The sequence below is a fragment of the Mchenga conophoros genome, linkage group LG3, assembly GCF_057382185.1.
Source record: "Mchenga conophoros isolate Kocher_MC1m ecotype Shallow Benthic linkage group LG3, M_conophoros_male_GT1.1, whole genome shotgun sequence".
Lineage (NCBI taxonomy): Eukaryota > Metazoa > Chordata > Actinopteri > Cichliformes > Cichlidae > Mchenga > Mchenga conophoros.
In genome coordinates this window covers 43,062,251-43,086,751 of record NC_140528.1, presented here as the reverse complement: position 1 = coordinate 43,086,751, position 24,501 = coordinate 43,062,251, and the positions used below count along the sequence as shown (strand labels likewise).

Sequence of the window (24,501 nt, the reverse complement as noted above, 5' to 3'; positions counted from 1 at the left end):
AGAGGGTTTGTTGTGTGTTTGTTTGCACTGACGCAACAGGATTTCAATCACTTGAAGTCAACAAGTACTTATACCTTGTAACTGAGTGGTGTGTAAAGTTACAAGACTGCAAAAAGGCTCAATAATGATGGTATATAAAAACTCAAGCTGAATCATATCTGCTTTTTTCCACGTCGGTTCAGCTGTTTCCCCTAATGGAGTGTTATAGCCACAAAAAGAAAAAAAAATTGTTTAATTGAAAAGTTTGAGGTTAACCTAAAAAAATACTGTTTTGAGAATAAAGTCAAAAACAAGAAAAACTGTCACAATGCTACACCCTCTATGAGTTACTGAAAATTACTTCAGAATGAGTTTTAATAACAGTAAAAAAAATTTTTTTTTTTCTGGTGATGAGTGTACTTTTTATCATGTTGCCTCATATGATGCCCTAAAAGAAACCAGTTTGAAGTAGTGATGGGATTTCTGGCTCTTTTTAGAGATCCGGCTCTTTCGGTTCGGCTCACTAAAAAGAGCCGGCTCTTTCGGCTCTGAACCGGCTCTTCAGGTTGTTTTGTTGCTTTAATTAATTTATTATTAACAATAATATAAAATTATGCACAAAAGAAATTACTAATGTAAAAAAAAAAAAAAAGCGGTTTTATTTATATATGTTTATATATAAATATATGCGGTGGCCCCTAGAGACAAAACATGTACAAACTCCAAAACACATTTCTAGCATGAACTGAACTTCCAAAACAGAGCTACCTAGATCACTTAAATTACACAATTGAAAGCATGTGTGTATTGTTTGTGTATTTATACACAAGCATTCATATATAGTCAAATAATTTAAAAAAACAACGTTCATTTACCTGTTATTACCACACACCAAATTCGGTCGTTGGTACTTGCTGGCTTGTGTAGCCACTAGGTAACAAAAGTTCAACACTGCCCCTAGCATCCTGGAGCACTTCTGTTGTCTTTTGTACGTGTTTTGAGTTTCTATGTGCTTCTGAGTTTTTACGTGTTTTGGAGTTTGTATGTGCTTCAGGGTTTGTACGTGTTTTTATGTGTTTTGGAGTTTTTACGTGTTTTACATGTTTTTACGTGTTTTTACGTGTTTTGGAGTTTGTACGTGCTTCAGGGTTTGTATGTGCTTCAGAGTTCGTACGTGATTTGAAGTTTGTATGTGCTTTGTCTCTAGGGGCCACCGTAAATATACTTTTATTTATTCACTCCACATAAAATGTAATAAATAAATCATATAATACAAAAAACAACTATTCACATTTCAACTTTTAACTATTTAAATTTTCAGCTTTTTCCTTTTACAAATTTAAAGTGAAACAACACAAAACACTGCAAACCACAACACAATTAAATATAAATTATAATATGAAAACAAAAAGAAGATGCATATTCTCTGTCATATGGACCTGCATGAATAAACTTTCTGAATCCTTTATCATCTGCAACTGAAAATAGTTGTGGATGATTACTATACCTTTCTAATGTGACGTTGTTGTCCCTGGCTCTCTTTCTCTGTCTTTTCCTCCTGCTCTGTTCCTGTGCAACTGAGTGTAACTACTATGGAATCAGAACGATGCCACCGACAAAAATATTGAAACCGAAAAAAAATATTGTAACTGAAATAAATGTACTGAAAAATCTTGTATTGAAACCGAAAAAAAAAATTGATAGTGAAAAAAAATTAATTGAAACTGTAATTTTTTTGTTTTCGCTTACAATTTTTTTTTTTCGGTTTCAATCCATTTTTTTCCGGTTTCAAACCATTTTTCAGTTTCACTCTGCTGGCACTGTTTTGGCGTCGGGGGGCGCGCTGAGGGGGGGGATTCCGACCCGCATGTATTTGCATATATTATAATAATGCTGACCAATGACTGGAGAAAACACTGACGACGCGGCTGCGGTCACGGACAAACTCGCACGTGTCTGTTAAGGAATGGCAGATGCCGAGAGGTCCAGTGTTTACATTACCGACTATTTCAAAGTGACAGCCTGAGGTGTTCTTCAGTAAATTGGACTACCGGACAGGAGGACCTGAGGCCCCACCGCATTATTTTTGGTAAGTTAAATGTGTTTGTAAGCTAATCCATAATTTAGGTCCTTAGCTAGCTACCTAAGGACCTAGCTAGCTAAAATGAGCACTCGGCTGTCGGGGAAACTTGTTTTGTAAAGTTCGTTTAGCTAACCCGTGCAGGTGAATGAATTTACCCTGACTAAAGAAATCAAGAGAAACGCACCGGGCTGTTCAGTGACTAACCACGTGTAACAAGTGTCACCTGGCAGTTTGTTGCTTTCTGCCAGGTGATTGGCTGAAGAGCTGTGAAAAGGTAGTGGGTGTGTGGGGTGAAGTCAGCGCTCTTCTGTGGAAAAAACCAGAGGCAATTAATTCACTCAGGTGTGAGTGGGTATACTGTCGTGTGACCACGAATTTTAATAGAAGAATTGATCAAGCCCTAGATCGACTGCGCGCAGGGAAACTGATCAATATTCTGTGCTGTTTCTGCTGTCCTTTTTTCGTTCTTTTGATTGATTTGTAATTTTGTTTTGGTTAGTCCGTCCAGCCGTAAAGGCGGTTATTGATTGAGAGTAAGTTGTGTAAGGGCGGACTAACCTCCTTTTTGTTTGTTTTTTTGTTTAATTGTTTGTGCCACTTCCCTTTTTCTCCCAGATCACAGGCCATACATAGCACTGATTCCCAGCTGCGCTGAGACCCGAATTGTTTACAGTGTGTGCCACGATTGCAGTGTCGCTAAGCGGGGTGTGACGGGTTGCAGTGTTGTTATTTTCGCACAGTTTGTGTGGTAAGTCTCATGTGCAGCTGGGATATCAGCAGGATGTGTTGTAAGTCCTGTCTGGAAATGACTGGGAATTATGTCTAACTTATGTAATAAATAAACGATTAATTTATTTCTTTGCCCGGTTTACTCATCCCTTGTCCTCGGTTACATTTTGGCGTTGTTACGAACAGGATTCAAGGGAGTAGCCATTTTGTTTTGTTATTTTGTAAGGACAGCAGGGACAGGTTTGTAAGATTGGAGAGAAGGAGCAGCCAGGTCTCGATCGCCATCATGGAGGGAAGTGTTAGGTGTGGCTGTGTGCAGACAGGAATAGGACCCAAGGTGCAGACTCCGGAGACAGTCGTGAACTCAAAAAGGCTTTAATTTGGTACTCAAAATATAACATAACTGAAAAAACTCAAAACAAACTTAAACTGGAGGAATGACAGAACACACAGCTAGGAAAACGGTAGATCGCGACACGGACACAGAGAAACACAGGGCTTAAATACACAGAGGGAGCAATCAGGGAATGGGTAACAGGAGGGAAACACAGCTGGGGCAAATCAGGCCTAACGAGACAAGGGGAAGCAAAACCAGACACATTAACATCAGACATGGACTTTCAAAGTAAAACAGGAAACACATAACACAAACTGAACAAAGACACAGACTCGCACGCACTGCAACAGAGGGAACAGAGACGTGGGACCAGGGCAGACACTGACTGGACACGGGGATATAGCCACTAAGGACACACAGAGACGCGAACTAGACAAGGGGATACAGCTGACAGGGGAGACAGAGCAGCTAGAGAAGACAGAGACATAAACTATAAGACAGAACTCAAAGAAACCAAAGACTAGAAAGTATAAATAATATAATAAACTCAAAACCCCTGGGTCAACGACCCAGGCATCCTAACAGGAAGCGAGCAACAAACAATGGCCCAACGTATACAGGAGTTGGAGAATGAACTTAGAGACTTGAAAACAGCATCTGTGGATACAGAGAGACCCTCTACATCAACAGGAGCTACAGGAAGTGAATCAGAGACTGTGAGACCCAATCCTGTGGTATATGTACAACAGGATAGAAAGTTGCCAACATTTTCAGGGAAGTTGGACAATATGGGCTCACTGACTCTAGATGAGTGGATTGAGCAAATGAGAGACTTTGTGCGCACGAGAGGCAGAACAGAAAAAGAGCAAGCTCAAATTATTTTTAACCATTTAGAGGGTACTGCACGCACTGAGATAAAGTTTTTGCCAAAGGAACAGAAAGAAAATGTTGAGAAAATTTTTGATACACTGAAAGAAATGTACAGCTGCTTAGACTCCCACATTTCTTTGCAACGCAGATTTTTCAATCGTAAACAATTAGAAGGCGAGTCCTTAATTGACTTTTCTCATTCTTTGATGGCCTTAATGGACCAGATTATTAAAACGGATGAGGAAGCCGCAAGAAAAGCTTCAAAAGATCTGCGTGATCAATTTTGTGATGGTGTTAGAGATCAGACATTGAGGATCAGGCTGAGAGATTTGATTAATGCCAATCCACAGTGGACGATTCGTGAGGCGAGAGCCGAAGCGACCAGGTGGATGGCACAGTATGAGAATCAGCCTTTTAGGTCTAGATATAATCAGTCTGTTTCAGTCTCTGCAGATATGCAAGCTTCTTGTGAAAGTGTAGATTTTAGAACATCAGAATATGCTGAGTTGGTGTCCCTTTTTAAAGCCCAACAGACACAATTAGAGTTGGTCATTAAGGCATTAAACCCACAGGAGGTGGCTGCTTCTAGCAATCACACTTCTCGACGTAGAAGGACGGTGAATGGTAAACCCATTTGTTTTAGGTGTGAGCAAATTGGACATATTGCCCGATTTTGCCCGACATTACCCAATTCTGATGGAAATCAGCATGAAAGAGCAGCTAGGGCTGATGGCCAAACTACTGGGGTGGCGGAAAACTAGTACCCACCAGTGCACAGAGCCACACACTGGTGGGAGGGTTGCAAGGCTCCAGTAATGTAGAACTCAGTCATCTAGTTGGTGAATGCTTGGAAGGGGAGGTTGATTTGGGTGGGGTTATTATTTCATGTTTGCTGGACACAGGGTCCATGGTCACAACAATCACAGAAAGCTCTTTTAAAAATAACTTTTCTCATCTCAGTGATGAAAAGCTTAAAGACTGTGGTTGGTTGGGACTTAAAGCAGCTAATGGCCTACAAATTCCTTATTCTGGGTATATTGAGTTGGATGTTACAATCCTGGGAATTCACCTACCTCGTCGAGGGGTGTTGATTGTGGGAGATCCAACAGATAGCCACATGGCACAGAAAAAGACATCTGTACCTGGTGTGTTAGGAATGAATGTATTGAACCCCCTTTACTCTGAATTGTGTAAACAATATGGTTCTGACCTCTGGGAAGCTCCAGTTTTGAAGACTGCGCCACGTGGTTGGAGAAGAGTGTTGAGATACTGCCAAATGATGGAGGCCATGGCAAATTCTCCTGAACCCCATCGTGTTAGAGTACAGGGTAAGAAGTCTTTCTGTGTTCCAGCTGGAACGCAAAGTTATGTTCCTGTTACCTGTCCAAAGATGCCTGTGAATACACCTATTGACCTCTTGATTGAACCCCTCGGGCCTGATGATGGTTTTCTCCCGGAAGGCCTATTGGTGTCTCCTTCATTGGTAAAGGGAGAAGGAGGGGAGGCTTTTGTTCCAGTTACTAATGTTGGTAAAACTGATGTCTATTTGACACCTCGTCGGGTGATTGCTACAGTTCAACTGGCCAGTGTGCTAGCAGAGGGTAACTCTGAAATACAGGTCTCTGTAAATTCACAGTGTTGTACAGCTTATATTTCCAGTCATACAATGGCAGACAATGCAGCGGAATTGGATCTGCCTGAATTTGAAAGTCTTGAGGAGAGCGAGAAACGGCAAGCAAAAGTTTTATTGCAGAAGTATAGCGGTGTGTTTGCCAAGAATGAGTTGGATGTTGGTTGTAGTAAATTGATCACTCATGAAATTCCTTTGATAGATGAAACACCAGTGCGACAACCATACAGGCGAATCCCTCCGTCTCAGTATGAACTGGCAAGGGATCATATCAAACAGCTGCTGCAAGCTCGCATCATCAGAGAAAGTAGTAGTCCGTACTCATCCCCAATAGTTCTTGTTCAAAAGAAGGATGGAAGTCTACGCATGTGTGTCGATTATAGACAGTTAAACGCCAAGACCAGAAAGGATGCATTTCCTCTGCCAAGGATTGAAGAATCCCTTGGATGCTTTGACTGGTGCTCAGTGGTTTTCCACTTTGGACCTGGCTAGTGGTTATAATCAGGTGGAAATGGCTGAGAAGGATAAGATTAAAACTGCATTTTGTACCCCATTTGGTTTGTTTGAGTTCAACCGCATGCCGTTTGGTTTGTGTAATGCACCCAGTACATTTCAGCGCCTGATGGAGCGTTTGTTTGGAGATTGCAGACATCAGTCGGTGCTTCTGTATTTGGATGATGTGATTGTTTTTTCATCCTCCGTGCAACAGCATTTGGAGCGGTTGGAAGAAATCTTCTCTCGTCTGGATAAAGAGGGGCTTAAAGTGAAACTCTCAAAGTGCCAGTTTTTCCAGAGGCAAGTGAAATATTTGGGGCATGTGGTGTCTGCTGAAGGAGTCTCTACTGATCCAGATAAAATAGCTGCAGTGCGGGATTGGAAAACGCCCAGCAATCTAGCAGAACTGCGTTCCTTTTTAGGATTTGCTAGTTATTATAGGAGATTCATAGCTGGTTTTTCACGCATGGCTGCTCCCTTGCATAGACTGGTCTCTGCACTCCTCCCTCCAGGTAGAAAAGGTAGGACCCCCCCAAAACCGTTATTGGATTCTTGGGATTTAGAGTGTGAACAAAGTTTTCATCAGCTCAAGGCTGCTCTGGTTTCTGCACCAGTGCTTGCTTTTGCTGATTTTCAGAAGCCATTTACATTGGAAGTAGATGCAAGCTATGGGGGTCTAGGGGCAGTGCTTTCCCAGGAGTATGAGGGTAAATTGCGGCCAATAGCTTTTGCCAGTCGGAGCTTAAAGCCTACAGAGAGGAATATGAGGAATTATAGTTCCATGAAGCTTGAGCTTGTAGCTCTCAAGTGGGCCGTCACTGAAAAGTTTAGGGAGTATCTTTTGGGTCATTGTTGCACTGTATTTACAGATAATAACCCACTAAGCCATCTGTCCACGGCAAAGCTAGGTGCCACAGAACAGAGGTGGGCATCAGAGCCGGCCGCTTTTGATTTGACCATAAAATACCGACCTGGGGCTCAGAATGCTAATGCAGACGCACTGTCCCGCCTACATGGAACTGTAATGGAATTGGATGGTCCGTTATCTAATGATATTGGAGTGCAGTGTGAGATGATTCCCAGTGTTCAGGCAGAGATAAGTGTTTTACCTGGTTGTTCTTTCTCTGATCTCTGTAGGTTACAGAAACAAGACCCTGTGATTGGTCCTTTCTTAAAGTATTGGGAGGTGGCCAGGTTGCCAGATTCAAAGGAAAGAGATGGTCTTGGTAAGGGTTCGAGGGAATTGGTCCGTCAATGGGGGCGGATGAAACAAAGGGAGTCTGTGTTGTATCGCTGCACTCATACTCCTGATGGAGTGAGGGAGGTTGACCAGCTGGTGCTGCCACAGTGTTTACAGAGCCGCGTCCTTCGTTTTCTCCACGATGAGCATGGCCATCAAGGGGTTGAGCGTACACTGCAGTTGGTGCGCTCGCGATATTATTGGCCGCACATGTATGCAGATATTGAGAGATGGTGCAGAGATTGTGAAAGGTGTGTTCTTTCTAAGGCCGTTGTGCCAAAGATTAAAACCTTTATGGGTAGTATTTCTGCATCTCGGCCTCATGAAATTTTGGCAATTGATTTTACAGTACTTGAACCCTCAACTGATGGTAAAGAGAATATTTTGGTAATGACTGACATCTTTTCTAAATATACTCAGACTGTCCCTACAAAAGATCAGCGAGCCAGTACAGTGGCAGAGGCTTTAGTGAAGCATTGGTTTCATTTATTTGGGCCTCCAAGCCGTATACATTCTGATCAGGGGTGAAATTTTGAAAGCGCTTTGGTGCAACAGCTGTGTAAAATTTATAAGATAGAGAAGAGTCGGACGACACCCTATCATCCACAAGGTAATGGTCAATGTGAACGATTTAATCGTACACTTCATGACTTGCTGCGTGCCCTGCCTCCTGAACAAAAGCGCCGGTGGCCGCGGCATCTCTCCCAAGTCACATATGCGTATAACACCACAGTACATCAGTCAACTGGTATGACTCCATATTACTTGATGTTCGGGCGAGAGCCACGGTTGCCAGTGGATTTTTGGTTGGGTGCTGGCAGTGAAGTTGATGAGGACGTCACTCTTGAAGAGTGGGTACAGGAACACCAAAAGTCCTTGGCTGCTGCATATGATGTTGTGCAGCAACGGTTAGAAAGGAGAAGGGTTCAGAGAGATTTGAATTCCTCTAAATGTGCTAGTCCTGATTTGGAGCAGGGCGATTTGGTGTATATGAGAAACCACTCTGTAAGAGGTCGCAATAAGATTCAAGATTTTTGGGATCCCACTCCCTTTCAAGTAGTGCGACCTCCTCCTGGTCATGGCGTAGTATATTCAGTCGCTCCTGCTGGGCACACTGGTCCACTTCGACAAGTACATCGAACTGAGTTGAGAAACATTCCAATCAGGGAATTGGATGGAGACCAAGATGGTGGCCTACAAATGTCAAAACAGGATGATCTAACTGGAATGTTGGCCACAAATAACAGTATGGTTGATGAAGTGGAACAGATGTTTACAGAACAGGGAGATGGAGGCGATTCTGCAGTGTTGGAGGAAGGGACGTTGAGTCCCACACATGTGGGGGTGCCCCATTTGGATTGTTCTGGGGACCTAGAACCTGGGGAGGAAGATATTGCCAGCTTGGCGCAAGGGTCTCGTAGGTCAATGAGGAAGACTGCTGGACAGCACTCAAACCCATTTAAATTGCCACAATCCATTATAAAATTAGCAAAATTTTAAGTGTGCTCTCTTTTCAGCTCATCGTCGGGTCGCCGATGCCCTTTGAAGGGGAGGGTTGTAACAAGTGTCACCTGGCAGTTTGTTGCTTTCTGCCAGGTGATTGGCTGAAGAGCTGTGAAAAGGTAGTGGGTGTGTGGGGTGAAGTCAGCGCTCTTCTGTGGAAAAAAAACAGAGGCAATTAATTCACTCAGGTGCGAGTGGGTATACTGTCGTGTGACCACGAATTTTAATAGAAGAATTGATCAAGCCCTAGATCGACTGCGCGCAGGGAAACTGATCAATATTCTGTGCTGTTTCTGCTGTCCTTTTTTCGTTCTTTTGATTGATTTGTAATTTTGTTTTGGTTAGTGTAGCATCCCCGGTTGAAAAGATGGTCTCTCAAACTGATGGTTCACAATCCTTTTATTAAACAGCCGTGTATGTGAACACACCGTAAGAGCTACAACATACAGAATAAAAGACTATTAGTAAATCAAACAGTGTGTTACCTTTAACCTTTTGACTTATTCATTAATCACAAATTAATTCTCCTTACCTTACATAACAAATAACACTAAAACTTGTAAATTATTGCATATAACAGGGAAATCGTTGCATCGCTGCCTAAACATGACGAGGTACGTTAGCGCCCTCTAGTGGGTGAAAACTTAGCCTTTATGCTTAGTAGCGGTCAGCAGCTATATGCTCCGTAAAACAACAAAATACATATCTACAGGACAAACTTTGTTACAAACCTTGTTCCCTCATCAACCAGGTGCTAAGAAACTGCTTTCGACTCAGTGTTGCACCTTAATAGCCGTTCTTTTTCCCATTCCCGTCCATTAACCATAGAGCACACCTTCTCTCTGTGCATTAAAACTCGCGCTTCTGCCATATGGTTTACGCCACTTGATTTACGGCACCTTGTCGCTCTGTGACTTTCAAAATAAAAGCATTCACTCCAACAATATAATAGCCACTCATAAGTTTACAAAACACTTTACCAAATATTAATGAGGTCATTTACACTCCCACCAAATCATTAAGAGCTTAACTGGGAATTAACTGAAGCGATAATGATTTCCTAATGAAGAAATGACCCGTAACCATTAAACTGTATGATAACACATAGTTCCATTGAACCTTAAACTTTAGAATACAGTTAAACAGTCTCTAATAGCAAAACCAGTTTCTGCACTGGGCGTTCCACTATAGAACGTTTACTTGAACATTGTCCCTTCTCAGTCTTCCTTTCTCCGAAGCAAATCCCTACTTTTCTTACAAGTCCGTCTTTGTCAGTTACTGTGTCCACTACACGTGCTAATCTCCATTCATTGCGGGGTAGATCGTCCATCTTCTCCATGACAACATCTCCAACTTTCAAGTTTCTCCTTGGAGTGTGCCATTTCTGTCTTGTTGCGATGTTGGATAGATACTCCCTTTTCCAACGTGACCAAAACTGTTCTGATAAGTACTGCACCTGCCGCCACCTTTTACGTGCGTAAATATCCTCTTTGATGAATGTGCCTGGAGGGGGCAGGGATATCTTTGATTTCATAGTAAGCAGGTGATTTGGCGTCAAGGGCTCTGGGCTGCTTGGGTCACTTAGGTTGTCCACCGTTAGAGGCCTGCTGTTGACAATCGCCATTGCCTCATAAAAGAATGTCCTTAACGATGCGTCATCCATTCTGCCAGATGAAAGTGAAACTGTGAAGCGCAGAATGTTTCGAACTGTCCTGATTTGTCTTTCCCATACACCTCCTGTATGGCTTGAATGAGGAGTGTGCATTTTGAAGTCACACTGCTTCTCTGCAAGAAATGTGGTAATGCGGTTGGAGTCCACTTGTTTTAAAGCTTCTTGTAGCTCATTTTTGGCTCCGACAAAGTTGCTTCCTTGATCGCATCTAATCTCACTGACTGCTCCTCTTATGGCTATAAAACAGCGGAGCGCATTGATAAAGGCGTCTGTAGTCATGTTGTCCAACATTTCTATGTGCACTGCTCTGCAGCAAAGGCATGTAAAAAGAAGTCCATAACGCTTGTGCTCTTTGCGAGCTTGTTTGGTTAGAAAAGGACCAAAACAGTCCATTCCACAGAATGTAAAGGGTGGAGATGGATCTAAGCGCTGCGTTGGGAGATCAGACATCTTTTGTTCCTCTGTGCCTCTTCTGAGTTTGCGACACTTCACACAGTGGTGTATAAAATTTGCTACGGCCTTGTTGATGCCTGGAATCCAAAATCCATTCACTCTGATCTCATTGATTGTAAAACCTTTCCCTTGGTGCTGCACCTTACTGTGGAAATGATCTATTATTAGTTGAGTGACATGGTGACCTTTTGGAACTATCACTGGGTGTTTCAGTATTGAGGAGAATGAAGCATCTTTAAGTCTTCCTCCCACCTTAAGGAGTCCATCAGTATCAAGAAAAGTGTCCATTTGAAACAGTTTACTTTTGTGTGGAAGTGGTTTCCCGTTCTTTAGCAACCTCATCTCCTCTGCATATTCACTTGCTTGTGTGTCTCTTAGAATAACACATTGTGCATTTTGTCTTTCTTGTACTGTACTGTGGCCTGTTGTTTTGTCTCCCTTGGCACAGCGAATGAGTCGAGCTATGGCTTGGGTGGCTTTGTACCATGAGGAAAACTTTGTTAACTTGTCTGATAAACCTTTTTTCTCTGTTTTGAGCGCGTTCAGTGCCTGCACCTTCTTAACCTCTGGGTCTCCAAGTGGTATGTTCATGTCGATGTCAGCAGGTGGAGGTATTTCCTTTTCCCATAGAAGCTGTGGCCCTTTGAACCAGTTGGATATGATGAGCTCACTTGCACCTGAACCTCTAGAGGCAATGTCTGCAGGATTTTCCTCAGAAGGGACATATCTCCACTGCTGGGGAGAGCTGTTGAGCCTTATCCTCTGAACTCTATTGGAGACAAATGTGTGAAAACGTCTTGCATCATTATTAATGTAGCCTAAAACTACCTTAGAGTCCGTCCAGAAATACTCCTCTATCTGTGTCAATCCAAGCTCATCTTTTAACATGCTACTTACAGTAATGGAGACAACAGCAGCAGTCAGTTCGAGTCTTGGTATTGTTGTTACCTTGATGGGAGCAACTCTGGTCTTTGCTGTGACTAAAGCACAATGCACCTTATCATCTTTGTTTACATGTCTTAAGTACGAACACTGACCATAGCCGTATGAACTTGCATCAGAAAAGTGATGCAACTCTGTTTTTACAATTGGGCCAAAGTCTTTAGGGACATAACAGCGTGGTATTACGATTTTCTCTAAGTTCTTCAAGTCACTGTTCCAGTTATCCCACATTGGCCTTAATTCGCTTGGAAGGGGATCATCCCAGCCTGTGCCTTGTTTGCATGTCTCTTGAAGCACTCTTTTGCCTGTTAGTACAAAAGGAGAGATGAATCCTAATGGGTCATAAAGGGATGCAACCATAGATAGGATGCCACGCCTTGTAGCAGGTTGAACATTGGGGTGAAAACGAAACCTGAGTGTGTCTGAGCCAATGTGCCAGTGAATGCCTAGTGCTCTTTCAAGTTTAGAGTCATTAAACGCCAGGTCACATGCTTGCTGTGGGGAGGCACGTTCAGATGCTGGAATGCTTTCTAACACAGTTTTGTCATTACTTACAAACTTGTGTAGTCTGAGGCCACCTGACGCACAGAGTGTCTGAGCCTCCTGAGCGAGCTGTATTGCTTCTTTGACACTTGGAGTGCTCGTCACACCATCGTCCACATAGAAATCCTTCATTATAAATTGAGATGCAAGAGGAAACTGTGTCTCGTTTTCTTTAGCAAGATACTTTAATCCATAATTTGCACACCCTGGTGAGGACGTAGCACCGAAAAGGTGCACCTTCATCCGAAACTCTTGGGGCTCAGTGTTCATTGCGCCATTTTTCCACCATAAAAATCTTAAATAGTCTCTGTCTGCTTCATACACGTGAAATTGGTGGAACATTTTTTCAATGTCACATAATAATGCAACTTGATGCCTTCTAAACCTGATGAGAACACCATTAAGGCTATTCAGCAAATCTGGGCCTGACAGCAAATGATCATTAAGACTGGTACCTCTGTATTTTGCGGAGGCGTCAAACACTACTCTGAGTTTGTCTGGTTTTTGGGGGTGATATATCCCGTGGTGAGGAATATACCATCTTTCTCCTTCTTTAGCTTCATTCTGCACTTCCTCTGCATCACCCCTTTCCAATATTTCACTCATGAACTTTATATACTGTTCCTTGTACCTTTGGTCTTTTGACAGTTTGGTTTTGAGGCTTTGAAGCCGCACAGTGGCCATTTGCTTATTGTCTGGTAGGAGGGGTCTCTCCTTAAATGGAGGTGGCATTTCATAATGTCCTTCAGTGTTTTTGTAAATGCCTTCCTTTAACATGTTGAGAAAGAGAATGTCATCTTGAGACACTGACTTGTTATCCTTGTCGTTATCCTTAAAGTCAGACTCAAGGACCTTGATTACATCAGCTGGAGTCACTAGGGGAAGCTCTTTAACTGCAACTCTGTGACACACAGTAGACATGCTAGAAGAGTCACCATAAGATGATGTCGGGCCTACAATACTCCAGCCCAATGCTGTGCGAACTGCATAGGGTTCGTTCTCGCCTCCTAAGATTACCTGCTTTGGAGCTAATGCCTTAGAGCAACTGTAGCCAATTAAAAGGCCGACTTCACATTCTAGCTGTGGAGGAATCTCGTTCCTTATTTCCTTGAGATGATTCCACCGCCTTGCCGTTTCACAGGTAGGAATGTGAGAGCGGTTAACTGGTATACATTCTTTAGTGTAAGCGGGAGGGAGTTCAATCATTTCTGAGGAGTTATAGCCTCTTACCTTGAGACCTGAGATGCGTTCGCTTGGCACAACAACATCCTTACCAAGCAGTGTAGTGAGCTTCAACCTTATTGGGGTAGCCTTAGCTTGGAGGTTATTAGACACATCTTGGTCAATGAACACGGTGTCACTTTGCGTGTCTAGGAGGGCATAAACAAGCCTTTCTGTACCTGGATGTTGCTCTGAAGAAACCCATACTGGCAGAATCATGGAGGTGCTCACGCACTGTTCACTGGCTTCTGCATTCAGAGACAGGGTGGTTGCAGCCTGTTCTGTGCTGATCTGAGTTTGTGGCTGGTTTGAGGCTGATTTATCATTGTTATAGTTGAAGTCGTGCAGACAGGTAGGATGTTTTTTCTTACACACTTCACATACAAGTCTGTAATTACAGTTCTTTGCGCTGTGTCCGGGTTTAAGACAACCATAACAGAGTTTTTTCTCCTTTATATATTTCCTTCGTTCCTCAAGCAATATTCCATTGAACTGTGGACAACTGTGAAGTTTATGTCCGTTGTTTTGACAGAACATGCATGGGGCCTTAACATTTGGACCTTTATTTTCAGTCTCAGTTATCGCCTGGGTATGGAGAACACTAGAGGTGGGCCTTTTGTCCTTTTGGCAGCCCTTACCAGTGTCTGTGGTGAAGTTTACAGAGTGGAGAGCCTGAAATGATGTAATGATGGGTTGCACATGATCTCTGCTTCAGAAGACATGAACTTGGCAAAGTCCTTTAAACCTGGAAACTTCCCACTTTCTTTCATAAACTGAGTGGCCTGACGATTCCAACTTGCAGCCGCCCAGTTTGGTAACTTTTGAACGAGTTTTTGGTTCTCCTCACAATCGTTGAGAATGCTTAAGCCTTCAATGTGGGGCATGGCCTCGTGACATGTTTGAATGAAATCAGCAAATGCCCTGAATCCTGTGGAGTCATTTGTTTGGATCTTTGGCCATTTTGCCAGTCTTTCTCTGAAAGCCCTCTGTACCACAAATGGATGTCCATACCTGTGGTTGAGACGCTCCCATGCATCTCTGTATGCTTCACTGTCGTTTCTATAGAAGATGCCATCAAGCGTTTGTCGAACTGGACCTCCTATGTATTTCTTTAAGTAGTGCAGTTTGTCAGCAGGTGAGATGTTCCTTTTATCAATGAGAGCAGTAAAGGAAGCTTTCCACTCTATGAATTGTATTGGGTCACCTGTGAACGTGGAGGGCTCTGGCACTGGCAGTCTGTTCAATGCAACACTATCCAGTACTGCTTGTGCTAAGTAGAGGACATCTGTTTGTGGAAGTGAGGCAGACACTACATTGTTGTCAGGGACTTTACTGAGATTAGAAACTGTGGGGGCTTTCTGAGCAGTGTTTCTATAGTCAACATCAGAGGCACTGATTTCACTCTTTATCTCAGTGTCATAGGTCCTTAGTCTAGCTCGTGCAGCCTTTAACTCCTTTTCAGCCTTCAGTTTCTCTAGCTCACGCCTTTGAGATTCGAGCTCCTTTCTTTGCCTTTCTTCTAAAAGCTGAATCTTTTCCTTTTGTTTTTCCTCCTCTAATAACACCTCATACTCTGCTTCTTTGGCTGCTAACTCTGCTGCAGCCTCTGCTCTTTTAACAGCTACTACTGACATTGCAGAGTATGACTTACTGGCAGAAGAGTTTTTACTTGAGTGCGTGACTGAGGAACTGTAAATGGACTGAGCATAGTCTGGCTCAAGAAGCTCACGGAGACGTATCTTTACCTTGTCCCTATCATAGTCATCTATGCCTGAGAGTCTTTCATGAGCAATCTTGATAATGTCTCTGGTGACTGCTTCACATGCATCTATGAGTCGCCTTGTGCCACTCGAGGGAGTAATGTTTTCTCTAATTTCCATATACAACTTTATGACATTCTCCTTTTCATTCTCTAACATGTCCATAAGTGAAGCAATTTGATTGTTTGTTAAGTCTCCTTTTAATTGCTCTCGTGTTTTACGTACTTGTTTTTTCCATTCATCATAAACTTTGAGAAGCCGTTTTTCTTTCTTGTGGGCCTCCTCCTCCTGATACGCTTGCATTTTTTCAGTAGGCCTCCTTCGACGAACAGAGTGTGGAGGCTCCTCTTCCTCATTGGCCTTGGGATCCTCCGCAAACTCTGTCTCTTCTTCAGATGCTTCCATGCTGAGGACGGGGCAATTTAGTTGATCATCAGATCCCAGAAGACTTTGTGTGGAGCTGTGGAACTGGGACCTCGATGCTGAGCGTGGGATGGAGCTCTTCTCAGCTGGGGTCAAGCTCTTACTGTAGCATCCCCGGTTGAAAAGATGGTCTCTCAAACTGATGGTTCACAATCCTTTTATTAAACAGCCGTGTATGTGAACACACCGTAAGAGCTACAACATACAGAATAAAAGACTATTAGTAAATCAAACAGTGTGTTACCTTTAACCTTTTGACTTATTCATTAATCACAAATTAATTCTCCTTACCTTACATAACAAATAACACTAAAACTTGTAAATTATTGCATATAACAGGGAAATCGTTGCATCGCTGCCTAAACATGACGAGGTACGTTAGCGCCCTCTAGTGGGTGAAAACTTAGCCTTTATGCTTAGTAGCGGTCAGCAGCTATATGCTCCGTAAAACAACAAAATACATATCTACAGGACAAACTTTGTTACAAACCTTGTTCCCTCATCAACCAGGTGCTAAGAAACTGCTTTCGACTCAGTGTTGCACCTTAATAGCCGTTCTTTTTCCCATTCCCGTCCATTAACCATAGAGCACACCTTCTCTCTGTGCATTAAAACTCGCGCTTCTGCCATATGGTTTACGCCACTTGATTTACGGCACCTTGTCGCTCTGTGACTTTCAAAATAAAAGCATTCACTCCAACAATATAATAGCCACTCATAAGTTTACAAAACACTTTACCAAATATTAATGAGGTCATTTACAGTTAGTCCGTCCAGCCGTAAAGGCGGTTATTGATTGAGAGTAAGTTGTGTAAGGGCGGACTAACCTCCTTTTTGTTTGTTTTTTTGTTTAATTGTTTGTGCCACTTCCCTTTTTCTCCCAGATCACAGGCCATACATAGCACTGATTCCCAGCTGCGCTGAGACCCGAATTGTTTGCAGTGTGTGCCACGATTGCAGTGTCGCTAAGCGGGGTGTGACGGGTTGCAGTGTTGTTATTTTCGCACAGTTTGTGTGGTAAGTCTCATGTGCAGCTGGGATATCAGCAGGATGTGTTGTAAGTCCTGTCTGGAAATGACTGGGAATTATTATGTCAAACTTATGTAATAAATAAACGATTAATTTATTTCTTTGCCCGGTTTACTCATCCCTTGTCCTCGGTTACACACGGTTAGTGTACTTTTATTATGAGTATTATACTGTAAGAGCAACAGGCTGGACTCTGCTTCTGCTCCTGTGCAGAGCTGATTATTAAATATGTGCAAACAGCAGCATGTTTTCTGTCGCTTTCCACATGTGGAAGGACATTAACGCCAACTTTTAAATTCCCCTCATTAGTCAATAGCTACGGATTAAATAGCAAAGCCCGATACTTATGTACTGAAACCAACTACTTCCGCTTGTCAGCTTAAGTTAAAATGTTACATTTTTCCCCTGATTATTTTTTTAGCTTTTTTTTTTGTTTTTTTGTTTTTACTGAGTTTGTTACAAATATTCAGGTTAAAAAACTGTCCAAATTATTTTTAATGAATTATGTTCACAAAGTCACATGTGCAGTACTCTGTACAGCTTGCATCCTTTAGGACAAATAATTTGAAACATTAATATTTCTTGTTCAATACTGAGCTGATAACACCTCTGTATGTTGTGACCAGGATGCAGCAGCAGACTGAACCTCGACTGAAACCTGCTCCATCATCTCATCTTTGCAGATGTCCATTTATAAAGCATCAACAACTCAAAGGTAAACATGATATTAGAAAATGTGTTAGTAGATTACAGGAGCCATCCTCAGATTCAGACCTCAGCACCACCCAGTGACAGCACACAGATCATCCTATATCTTCAATCTTTGTAGTAACTCCAAAATTAACTGAAGAAAACAGTACAAAGGTTAAAGTACCACATGTGCTGTCAGTGAAAGCTGCAGCTGTTTTATTGATTAATCCTTTTGACTTTTTGTCTTTAAATTTATCACCCCTGTAACTGTGTCACTATACATCAGCATTAACAGTATCTCAGTTTGGTGTTTCAGAAAACTGCTGATCTCAGACCTGCACAACTTCTGTTTTAAACACTGAATGTACTCAGCTACATGAAGAGCACACGATGTTTTCTCTGACACAATTAAATAAAACCTGATTAAAAGTCAAAGGTTGTTACTTGTATTTGAACTAAAAACTTGTGATCTGGAATTCTTTCACTGTTTTTTGACAATAGTGTGTTATTTATCATAAAGTAATTCAGAGTCATTCATACCAGAGTAACCAGTGAGCACAACATATATTTAACTTTCTACAGGACTTAAAGCTATTACTATAGCTTATAGCTATTACTTAACTGCACTACTGTATAGTTCTGTGTAAATAATCATTCTGTACATATGATTTTTAATCCTACAACTGTTTATAACTTGCATAGTTCACATTTCTGTATAACTGTATATCTCAGATTTCTGTAGTTTTTCATATTTATATCCTGTTCATAGCCTGTACATAGTTTGTACTCACTACAGCCTGTACATACTTATAGTTATAGAATATTCTTAACATACTTCATACCGTGTACATTGTAACATACCATAATAGACCCATTTCTGTAATATACTTACATATCTATATTATTGCTAATATATATTGTAATATATCTATATCACTAAAGCACTTCTGGATGGATGCAAACTGCATTTCGTTGCCCTGTACCTGTGCATGTGCAATGACAACAAAGTTGAATTCTATTCTATTATATTATGTAAAAGTCCAGACCCTCTGAGGATTATCTGAGTACTTCTAACATTACACAAAGCAAAGGTCTCCATCAGTGTTCATGAAATGCTGGGTTTATCCTTCTTGTGAGGGAGCTGCTGGTGAAGATCACGAGCCCTGCTTGATCCTGGCGACGAGTCTTCCTGGTGTTTCTGAAATGATGCCTCTCACTGTGGGTCAACAGAACTTCTGGCACAGGACAGCTGTAATGAAAGAAATTGAAGAAGTTTTGAAAAAAAAAATCTTGGAAATGCCCTAAATGTGAGAAGCAGATTTTGTATTTACTTTTCTTTTGCCAATCAAGATAACAAAGTATAATTTTCACCATACAATTACTAACCTTGTCATCTCCTGCACTGTCTGTTTTGGGCTCTGGGCTCGTCCTTCCCAGCACTCATGAGACTGCTTTGCTGCACTGTGGTATGAGGTGCTAACCTGTTGACAGTGTTGGGAAGGTTAATTTTAAAATGTATTCCACCAAAGATTATAGAAGTAATGTATTCTGAATACTTTACAACTACATGAATGTGCTATTGCTGTGTGATTTATTACTATTACTGAAGGCTACTCGCCATACCAATACCAACTAGATGTTAAAATCTTAATATAAATGAGTAACAGTAGGTGGACATTAGGTAAGGCTGCACTTTTTGCAGCGATCTCGTGTAGAAAACTATTCCTCGCGTATATAAAACAGGTCAGCGGCTCCGAACCGTAGTAAAGGGACCTCTGGCTAATACGTCCGGTTCGTGTCGGGCTCGTAGCTGAAAACTAGCTTTACTTTGTTGTCTGGGTCAAGTTTGCTAGCGAGAGGCAGAGAGAGGCGTTGAAAATCTCAGTTTTCAAAAATACCTGTGTACGTGTGGACTTAGCCTTGCTTCATAGTTTACACATGTGCGTTTTTTTTTACTTATACTGCTGTGTAATATGTCATATTGACTGCCACGCACATATTTCCACTTCATATCAGAAACTACTTTGAGTAAAAAAAAAGCAGGACCATTGAGTGTAGAAAACAATTAAACAGTCATTGGACTGCACCATCTTACTCTAACTCCTCCCAGTCCAGTCAAACTAGAATTTTTTTTTTATCAGTAGGGGCTTCCCTGGTAATTTTGCAGGATACGCACAATTCAAGCACTCCTTTATATTTTTAGATGTGGTTATTTGGAATATACTGAAGACCTGTAAAATGGAACAAGTGCACCACCTGTGTCCCACCACGGATGATGGAGGAGGGTTAATTTTGCGATATGTTGAGTTTAAACTTATTGGCGACTGTCAAGCCTTTGAGTCGCCGAGCAGCTGAATAGGGGAATAATGATGACGCGCCCGCTGTTCAAAACGTAAGTCAAAGTTCTAGGTTAAAACTCCTTTATTTGTTATCAAATCCTTAAAATCCGTAGAAAAACAGTGATCAAAAACATTCTAAGCTTGAGCGGTCAACAAAAGTCGACTTCCCCCATCACCCACTCATTCACAAAAATTCCCTCGGGACGTGAACAGGTGATAGAGCAATCATTATTACTATTACAGACACCACGTGACCCAAAGCTACGCCTATCCACAACAAAACTATTTTCAGTGTCACTTTTTATATTTTATGTTTTCCTGCTCTAGATCACAGGGCTACCTTTAAGACACGCGAAGCAAAACCTGATTAAAAAGTAAACAAGGAAGCTTTGATCGTATTTTGCCGCACATGGCTCGAGACATTACTCATTTCTGAAGTCAGACCCACCCCTTCTCGCATCCTTTACTCTCACCACTCACAATTGGCCTTTTATACGGTGCTCGTGTGTCGTTTATAATAATCTGGCAGTGCGTACTCGAGCTGTCCACAGCAAGGAATAATCTGTGGTTTAACAGCCATGCTCAGAAAGGGATTTGATGTTTTGTTGAGGCAGAGAAAGGATGACCATGAATAATGTGTTTATCATTAAACTGCTCTGGACTCTATTGTTTTCCAAATAGTATATATATACATATGTGTGTGTGTGTGTGTGTGTGTGTGTGTATATATATATATATATATATATATATATATATATATATATATATATATATATATATATATATAACTAAATTCTTTAAACAACTTATACACTATATAGATAGATAGATAGATAAAATTCAGCAACCAGTGTGGGAAGCACTTCCTCTGATTCAGCAGAGTCTTGTGGTCTCTATCTGTAGTACAATCTTGCTGATCAGTTAATCAGTGCTGTTGAAATTAATAATTGCATGGTGACATTTTAACTCCTCTTCTCCTGTTTTTTCTTCTTCTTTTTTTTCCTCTTTCAGACCATAAAATCATCACATCTTCACCTGGACAGAAAAACGTCTCTCTGACATGTCGCGCTCCTGACAACAAAAACATAGTTGTGAAGTGGACCAGAGCTGACATGAAATCAGAATATGTGCTTTTGTACCGAGATGAAGTGTTTGTGCCAGATGATCAGCATCCATCTTTTAAGGACCGGGTGGATCTGCAGGACAGACAGATGAAGGATGGAGACGTGTCTTTGATTCTGAACAATGTGACGACTGCTGATAGTGGAACATACGAGTGTTATGTCGTCCACAATCGGAGAGGCAGTTTGAAGCTCATGAACATTGTCAGCCTGAGTGTTGATCCTCCAGGTGAGTGAGTAGAGTTGAGTGTGTGTGTGATCGTGTGTGCTATCCATGAAGCCAGATAACAGACATCAATTAGTTAAACTGCAGGAATGTCTTAAAGACATTGTTAGAGTTTGTATTGTTGATTGTCATTTATGCTTAGAAATATTTAACCATTTAGAGGTGTATAATCAATTGTGTAGTGATAAGTTGTGTGATCTTTAACAGGCTACAGAGGCTTGGTGTGCATTCCACACTAGAATGCACACCTACATCCTGGGAGCATGGGAAAGTTCGTACCTTGTTTAATTGTTTTATGGTAGGATTAACGTAGTTGCGTCTGTTCTAGTCTAAGTGCTCTTTGTTTAGATGAACTGCAGGACTTCCTCACCGTGTTATCTAGGATGAACCATCTAGGGTGAGGGGGAGGCTACCCTCTTCCTGACCAAGGATGTTTGACCCTTTGATCAGCAGTCCACACACACACACACACACACACACACACACACACACACACACACACACACACACACACACACACACAGGCAAGGTACTCTTTGTGTGTATGTAGACGTCATATGTTAATGAACTTATGCATATTCATGTAACCTCAATAAAAGAACAGTGGTACGGGAGAACGGACGAGAGCAACTGGGGTCAAGCGAAGGAACGGCGCCTGTCCGGTTCTCTCCCGTGCACGAGAAACATGAAGAAGCTTGCCTACTTGTGTCTTGCTTTGCAGTGTAATTATATTGTCTTCAGCGTTCCAGCGGATAGATTCAAGCTACAAACCTATCAGACATAAAGACCTGGATGGCCGCTAACTTTCTGCTTCTTAATTCAGATAAAACTGAGGTTATTGTACTCGGCCCTGAAAATCTTAGAAATGTGGTATCTAACCAGATTCTTACTCTGGATGGCATTACCTTGGCCTCCAGTAACGCTGTGAGGAACCTTGGAGTCATTTTTGACCAGGACATGTCCTTCAACGCACATATTAAACAAATATGTAAGACTGCTTTCTTCCATTTGCGCAACATCTCTAAAATTAGAAATATCCTGTCTCAGAGTGACGCTGAAAAACTAGTTCATGCATTTATTACTTCTAGGCTGTACTGTATTGGGCTACAGTGTGTCATTGTGAAACAAGTTTGGTTGGTGGTGTGCCACAGGATATTTTTAATCTATAAAATGTGTCGCGACTCGAAAAGGTTGAAAAAGACTCTTCTGTGGAACCATTTTCCAGTTTGGATTCGGGAGACAGACACTATCTCTACTTTTAAGATTAGGCTTAAAACTTTCCTTTTTGCTAAAGCATATAGTTAGGGCTGGACCAGGTGACCCTGAATCCTCCCTTAGTTATGCTGCAATAGACATAGGCTGCCAGGGGATTCCCATGATGCATTGAGTTTTTCCTTTCCAGTCACCTTTCTCACTCACTATGTATTAATAAACCTCTCTGCTGAATCATACTTGTTATTAACAGTGTTGGGAAGGTTACTTTTAAAATGTATTCCACTACAGATTACAGAATACATGCCCCAAAATGTATTTTGTAACGTATTCCTTTACGTTACTCAATGACAGTAACTTATTCTGAATACTTTGGATTACTTAATATATTATCATGCTTTTTACAACTACATGAATGTACTATTGCTGTGTGATTTATTACTATAACTGAAGGTTACTCGCCATGCCAATACTGACTAGATTTTTAAATCTTAATATAAAATGAGTACCAGTAGGGTGAACATTAGGTAAGGCTGCACTTTTTGCAGCAATCTTGCATTGAAAACGAATCCGTGCGTAAATAAAACAGGTCCGTGGCTCTGAACCGTAGTAAAGGGACCTCTGGCTAATACGTCGGGTTCCGTGTCGGGGGTCAATCTTGCTAGCGAGAGACAGAGAGAGGCGTTGAAAGGCTGCTCCAACGGAACTTATTGTTTCGGAGGAAAACACGAACACAGCGTACAGTCGAGTCTTAATAGCTTACTTACAACTGGGCTCGTCAGGCACTCTCTTTGGCTGCAGTGGTTATTATTATATTTACATGCTTCCAGCTCTCGTTTTTGCTCGATGACAGCTCGTACTTTTCCACTTTTTTTGTCCCTACTTCGCACTCACAGGCACATAATAGGTATGGCAGTCCATTCTCTCTGCAGCACGGACTACACTGCCCATCAGGCTACATTCTTTAGGACGATGCCTGTAGCACTCTGCCTATTACTTTCATATTAAATAATTTTTTCAAAATGGAAACAAAAAATAGAGAAGGCATAGCCTAACATATAAAACAGGAAAATACCGCTGTGTAATCCCTTTATTTCAACAAAGTAACTGTATTCTGAATACCACCTTTTTAAACTCCGACAAGAAAAACTCAGCTCATTTCTGCTGGTTAATGCTTCATGATTTAAGATTCTTTATTTGTTTATTTGTTTGATCAAGTCTCACAAGTGTCAGTACTAATAAATGATCAGAATTATAATATTTCTGACTGTCTTTCCCGATTCAAATCAAATCGTGGATCGAATGAAATTGGGGGTCTTGTGAAATGCAATTGAATCACAATACCCAGCCTAGTCTGAGTGATGTGATCAGCTGACATCCACACCTGTTTCTTACCCGCAGATCAAGCTGGAGGACACACAGAGGTTGGAGAGAAGAAGGATGGAGTCAGTAGAGGACGTCCTGGACTGATAGCTGGTGTGATAGTTTTTGGTGTGATGGTTGCTTTGGTGATCTTTATAACACTAAAAACCAGTCTGAAACAAAACTCTTTGCTGTGTTTTTACTGACTACAGACAAATCAGAGTTTCCTGTAGCATCATTCTGTACAGACATGTCTCAGTGTTCCTCTAAACTCTGCTGTAAACATGAATAAACTGGACAGAAACACACAGGTTTTACTCCTTTGTTGCCATGTGTTTTGTAAAAACAAAATTGCAATGTCTGCCTTTGTGAGTGTGTGGATGTGAACCTAGACCAAGAAATTATGTTGAACCATTATCACCACAGTACACAAAGAGTAAAAAAAAAACTATCAAAATATCAACCTGACCAGACACAGAGAATGAGCATTTTTCCTTATTGTTTCCCTACATACACAGGATTAAAATCTTACTACTTTTAAAAACCACTTAAGCCCCATGAGTCCTGACATGTGTGGTATCCACAGAAACCTCTGAATCTCAGCTAAAATGTCATATAAACCATTTTTACAACCACCAAACA

General features: G+C 41.5%; 1 protein-coding gene across 2 annotated transcripts; it reads left to right on the top strand.

The window, feature by feature from the left end:
- Positions 1 to 1,947: 1,947 nt before the first annotated feature.
- Positions 1,948 to 24,105, top strand: LOC146578813 (butyrophilin subfamily 2 member A2-like). 2 transcript variants are annotated; one of them, XM_085269079.1, is made up of 4 exons: positions 1,948 to 2,068; positions 17,536 to 17,624; positions 20,950 to 21,288; positions 23,899 to 24,105. In XM_085269079.1, the coding sequence occupies exons 2-4, from the start codon at positions 17,537 to 17,539 to the stop codon at positions 24,063 to 24,065; spliced, it is 594 nt and encodes a 197-aa protein (XP_085125205.1). In that variant the 5' UTR covers positions 1,948 to 2,068; position 17,536; the 3' UTR covers positions 24,066 to 24,105. The 2 variants fall into 2 exon arrangements, with proteins under 2 accessions (XP_085125205.1, XP_085125204.1); XM_085269078.1 differs by lacking the exon at positions 1,948 to 2,068 and having other exon boundaries at positions 16,003 to 17,624.
- Positions 24,106 to 24,501: the final 396 nt, after the last annotated feature.

What these genes read in the sequence shown, in the direction of transcription:
- LOC146578813 (XM_085269079.1), top strand. Translation starts at nt 17,537, where the DNA reads ATGCAGCAGCAGACTGAACCTCGACTGAAACCTGCTCCATCATCTCAT. An exon ending in AAAGCATCAACAACTCAAAG is followed by an intron (nt 17,625 to 20,949) that starts GTAAACATGATA and finishes TTCCTCTTTCAG; the next exon opens with ACCATAAAATCATCACATCT. An exon ending in CCTGAGTGTTGATCCTCCAG is followed by an intron (nt 21,289 to 23,898) that starts GTGAGTGAGTAG and finishes TCTTACCCGCAG; the next exon opens with ATCAAGCTGGAGGACACACA.